This window comes from Carlito syrichta, unplaced genomic scaffold (genome assembly GCF_000164805.1).
Source record: "Carlito syrichta isolate Samal-C Ts95f unplaced genomic scaffold, Tarsius_syrichta-2.0.1 Scaffold304708, whole genome shotgun sequence".
NCBI classification, from domain to species: Eukaryota; Metazoa; Chordata; class Mammalia; order Primates; family Tarsiidae; genus Carlito; species Carlito syrichta.
The window spans coordinates 72,483-78,309 of record NW_007248804.1 but is presented as its reverse complement, the minus strand read 5'-3'; the positions used below and the strand labels follow the sequence as shown (position 1 = coordinate 78,309).

The 5,827-nt window shown below is 42.2% G+C and overlaps 1 protein-coding gene across 2 annotated transcripts in view; it reads left to right on the top strand.

The window, feature by feature from the left end:
• The window catches only part of TRIP4 (thyroid hormone receptor interactor 4), an 81,339-nt gene that overhangs the window by 25,124 nt on the left and 50,388 nt on the right, over positions 1-5,827 (top strand). For both annotated transcript variants that reach the window (XM_008060710.1, XM_021713742.1), the window contains exons 6-7: positions 1,288-1,417; positions 4,830-5,045. In XM_008060710.1, the coding sequence (XP_008058901.1) occupies positions 1,288-1,417; positions 4,830-5,045 (346 nt within the window). The remainder of the gene's footprint in view (positions 1-1,287; positions 1,418-4,829; positions 5,046-5,827) is intronic.

Genomic DNA, 5,827 nt, shown 5'->3' with positions numbered 1-5,827 from the left:
GGGCAACTTGGCGAGACCTCATCTCTACAATAAAATTAAAAAATTAGCCGGGCGTGGTAGCACATGCCTGTAGTTCCAGCTACTTGGAAGGCTGAGACAGAAGGATCGCCAGATCCCAGCAGGTTGAGGCTGCGGTGGCCAGGAGTGGCCACTGCACTCCAGTCTGGGCAACAGAGTGAGACTCCAACTCAAAAAAAAAAAAGAAAGAAAGATTTGATAGTTTTTGAACAGACTTGGAGTTTTACGTAAAGAGAAAAGCCAGCCTTTATTATGGCATAGTTGTTTTCCTAGACCATTTTGGATGATGGTTTCATAATTATCTATGGCTTGCTGTTCTGGGATATATAAATTTTTAGTTTGCTGTCACAAAGGAGATAACACATGGGCAATGGATGAATGTTGTCTTTAGAGTTAGACCTAAGTTCTAATTTCTAAGTGAATGAACTCAATAAATTTATCATCATCTCTAAACTTCAGTTTCTTTATCTGTAAAACAGATAATACAAACTTTCTTATAGGGTTATTGTGAGAATGAAATGATATAATGTATATTAATTAAGGCTTAGCATCTAATAGATTCTTATTAACTAATCATTTGTGGGTTTTTTCTTGAAATTTTTCTCTTCTTCCACTATTCAGTTTTTAGTTTTGATATATAAAATTACGTTTAAAGATGATATTCAGGCCGGGCTCTGTGGCTCAGCCTGTAATCCCGCACTTTGGGAGGCCAAGGTGAGTGAATTGTCTGAGCCCGCGGGTTCGAGACCCGCTTGGGCAACTTGGCGAGACCTCATCTCTACAATAAAATTTTTTTAAAAATTAGCTGGGCATGGTGGCGCATGCCTGTAGTTCCAGCTCCTTGGAAGACTGAGGTGGAAGGATCTCTGGAGCCCAGCAGGTTGAGGCTACGGTGACCAGGAGTGTGCCACTGCCCTCCAGCCTGGGTGACAGAGTGAGATCCAGCTCAAAAAAAAAAAAAAAGATATTCAATCCTACTCAGTAAAGTTTTTCATTGTATTTTTGTATTGTGTTATTAAACAGGCTGGTCCCTTTAGCCTATAAAGGAAGACAAGGAACCTAGTATTTATTGAAAACCTAGTACTTATGTCAAGCACTGCTTGATGCTTTTATAAGTACAGTCTGGTCTATGCACTTGTTTTCCAATGGAAGGAAGGCTCCAGGCCATCAGGCCAGAACCAGTTCTGAAATTTTGTTCTTTTCTGTACAGTGATACGACTAATTTGTATTGATAAGCTGGCACCATTTGATTTCCTTATTGAATTTCAGGGATGGAGAATTCTGGAAAGATGGAAATCTCTACCAAGGACCTTCTTCCTCATCAAGAATTGCGAATCAAGTCTGGTCTGGAGAAGGCTATCAAGCATAAAGACAAGCTATTAGAGTTCGACAGAACTAGGTATGATGGGATTAGAATTACCAAGAAATAGGCTAGTTCACAGATTCAGGCCATCAAAACATTATTTTGGCACTTGATACCTCATCAAGGTGGAATATGAAAGGGTTTGCAGCAAAAGAAGAGCTGGATGCTCAACATTGGAGGTCTATATCTTGTTATTTAAACATGTTTGAATAAGATAGGCTCCCACCAAAAGAATTCTATTCTGTAGCATTTTTTGATTCCTGGCAAAAGCTTGTGTAATCCCTGGACAGTTGATTTGGGCTTTCAGACATCTCCACTTGTTTTACTTGTAGCCATTCATTCAGTCAATGTATATTAGAGTACCTACTACATTCAAACTGCTAGGCTGGGCTCTAGGGAATTTGTAAGGAATTGCCTCTGGGAGAATATAAGTTATACCATGCCATAGGAAGGCATGATTTATTCTTGGCCTTTTATACCAAATTTGTTTTCTGATTTAATAATCAGTATATTAAAATATACCTAAATTGACTTTACGCTTCTACATTATTATGGTTTAGCCTACTAACTTCTCTTTGGGAGACAGATTTATAATTTGTTATTTCTATTTTTTTATTTACTCCTCTTTCATTCTTTTCTTTTCTTTTCTTTTCTTTTTTGTTTTTTTGAGGTGGAGTCTCGCTCTGACACCCAGACTGGAGTGCAGTGGCCGCTCCCGGCAGCCTCGACCTGCTGGGCTCCGTCGATCCTTCCGCTTCAGCCTTCCGAGTAGCCGGAATTACAGGCATGCGCTACCACGCCCGGCTGATTTTTTTGATTTATTGTAAAGATGAGGTCTCACCAAGTTGCCCAGGTGGGTCTCGAACCCATGGGCTCAGGCAATCCACTCACCTCGGCCTCCCAAAGTGCTGGGATGACAGGCTGAGCCACCGAGCCTGGCCCTCATTCTTTTCTTTTTTTGGACAAAATAAGTATTGAAAACCAGTTAGTGGTAAAGAATGTTTAGATAGGATTTAAATGTTTCTTTCTCAAATGGCCATGTAAGAATCTGACGGTTCTTTGAGAGACCTTGAGTCTCTTATTGTAACTGAACCTGAAAGTCTGTTCTTGGCATTATAATTGGTTGGTGAGACATACCTGCTACTTCCAAACCATTTGCTATGAATACACGAAATATAATACAAAAAGCTATGCAACCAGCCTGGGCAACATGGTGAGACCTCATCTCTATAGTAAATCAAAAATTAACCAGGTGTGGTGGCATATGCCTGTAGTTCCAGTTACTTGAAAGGCTGAGGCGAAAGGATCGCCTGAGCCCAACAGGTTGAGGCTGCAGTGACCGTGGGTGTGCCATTGCACTCCAACCTGGGTGACAGAGTGAGACTCTGACTCAAAAAAAAAAAAAAAAAAAAAAAGCTATTCCCTTAAGTAATCCCATCACAAGGTAAGTAACTCATATTTACTCTTAATCCTTTAAGCATCACATTTCACCCTAATCGGTAAAACTTGTCATTAGAAATAGAATTAGAAATGGAGTGCAGGGCCCAGTGGGGCGGCTCAAGCCTGTAATCCAAGCACTATGGGAGGCCAAGGTGAGAGGATTGCCTGAGTTCAGGGGTTCGAGACCAGCCTAGACAAACTAACGAGACCTCATCTCTACAATAAATCAAAAAATAAGCCAGGCATGGTAGTTTGCACCTGTAGTTCCAACTACTTGAAGGCGGAACGATCACCTGCACCCAGCAGGTTGAGACCTCGGTGGCTGTGAGCATGCCACTCCAGCCTGGGCAACAGAGTGAGACTCTGACTCAAAAAAAAAAAAGAAAAGAAAGAAAGAAAGAGAGTACATTTCCTGATAAATAGAAACTGGAAAATGGTTTCTCTTTATTGTTATGGCTGCTTTGCTGGTATGTTCATGGGTACCAGTTTCATTATCTGGATTTTCATGTAAGACCAACTTCCTCCTGAGTCCTCTTAAAAACTTCCCACTCCAAGTCTACTTTAAGGCAAGATCTTCTTGTAATTCCAGTTGAGTCTGAACAATGGAAATCAATATATGAATCTGATATCAGTATTTCCTTTATATCTATGTATATCACTATTTGGCGTTATGGAGAAATTGAGTCTTAATTAGATTTATAACTTTGGAATAATCACCCAATTTCTATGAGCCCCATTCATTATTTGTAGAATGAGTTAATTATATCACCAAGATTCCTTCTAGCTCTCAATTTCTCTATCTGTATAATCTTAGAGATAGACCTGATTTCCATATCTTAGAACTTGGCCACTGTGTATTAGTGAAGGACTGGTAAGTGGCAGGGGTAGAAACTGACATATAGTAGTAGAGTAATAGATTTTTTGTTTGGTTTTTTTTTTGAGGTGGAGACTCACTCCACTACCCAGGCTGAAGTGCAGTGGCATGCTCATGGCCACCCCAGCATCGACCTGCTGGGCTCAGGTGAACCTTCTGCTTCAGCCTTCCAAATAGCCAGAACTATAGGCATGTGCTACCATGCCTGGCTAATTTTTTATTTTATTTTATTTTATTTTATTTTTTTGAGTTGGAGTCTCACTCTGTCACCCAGACTGGAGGGCAGTGGCATGCTCCCGGCCACCACAGCCTCGACCTGCTGGGCTCCGGCAATAATTCCGCCTCAGCCTTCCGAGTAGCTGGAACTACAGGTGCACTACCACGCCCGGCTAATTTTTTGATTTATTGTAGAGATGAGGTCTCGCCAAGTTGCCCATGCGGGTCTTGAACCCGTGAGCTCAGGCAATCCACTTACCTCAGCCTCTCAAAGGCACGGGATTACAGGCTGAGCCACCGAGCCCGGCTAATTTTTTATTTTATTGTAGAGACAAGGTCTTGCCAAGTTGCCTGGGCTGGTCTCCAACCCATGGGCTCAGGCAGTCTCCTCATCTTGGCCTCCCAAAGTGCTGGGATTACAGGCTTGAGCCACCATGCCCGGCCACAGATTGTTTAAAAAGTAAATAGTTAAGGACTGAGATTTCAGGGTAGAACTCCAGTAAACAAATGGGCTAGGAAGAGTAGGCTGGATCCCAATTATAGAGAGACTAAGCTATTGAGTAAGTTGCCAAAGATGAACTCAGATACAGCAAAACCAGGCTGAAGCCTAGTTATTAGAAGGTGAAGACTACTACTAAGAAAAGTAGGACAATTGATTATGGTGCTGTGTCTTTTCCTACCTCAGGTTGAGATTATTAGTTCTAGGAGCTGAGTTGAGCCTACGATGGAGATATGATATACAGAAGCTGGGAACCAGGCAGAGCTTTACCTGATTTTGCAGCATTTTGGGGCATCTATATTTGAGATAGTAAACCTCCAGGACAGCAGAAGAGTAAGGTACCTTGAAACAGTTTCCCAGTAATGAGTTCATATTTGCTAACAGGTTACATAATTGTCATATGTTCTTTTTATTCTTAGCATTCGAAGGACCCAAGTCATTGATGATGAGTCAGATTATTTTGCCAGTGATTCTAACCAGTGGTTGTCCAAACTTGAGCGAGAAACTCTGCAGAAACGAGAGGAGGAGCTGAGAGAACTTCGACATGCCTCTCGACTCTCTAAAAAGGTCACCATTGACTTTGCAGGCAGGACAATCCTGGAAGAAGAAAATCCACTAGCAGAGTATCACAGCAGGTAAAAGGGTCTGAAAGAAGTCATAGGATGAATAAGGGATGTTCCCTCTCTAATAGACATGTTATTTTTGATGATTTTAAAAATAATGTGTTCATTTGGAATAGAAAACATGTAAGAATAGCTAAGAAAAATGGCCAGGTGCTGTGGCTCAGCCTGTAGTCCCACACCTTTGGGAGGCTGAAGTGAGTGGATTGCCTGAGCCCGCGGGTTCAAGACCCGCCTGGGCAACTTGGCGAGACCTCATGTCTACAATAAATCAAAAATTAGCTGGGCGTGGTAGCACGTGCCTGTAGTTTCAGCTACTTGGAAGGCTTGAGGCGGAAGAATCGCCGGAGCCCAGCAGGTCAAGGCTGCAGTGGCCGGGAGCAGTCACCGCACGCCAGTCTGGGCAACAGAGTGAGACTCCAACTCAAAAATAAAATAAAATAAAATAAATAAAATAAAATAAAATAAAAATGAACACTGAAGGGAACTTATCCTACTAGATAATTACTTATTTTCTTTTTAACTGATTTTAGGATGGGTGTAGTGGATTGTAACTGTAATCTCAGCATTTTGGGAGGCCAAGGCAGGAGGATTGCCTGAACCCAGGAGTTCAAGACTACAGTGAGCCATGATTGCACCACTGTACTCCAGCTTGGGTGACCACTGTACTTTAGCTTGGGCAACAGAGCAAGACCCTTTCTTTTAAAAAAGTAAGGAACAGCCGGGCTCGGTGGCTCAGCCTGTAATCCCGCGCCTTTGGGAGGCTGAGGTGAGTGGATTGCCTGAGCCCGTGGGTT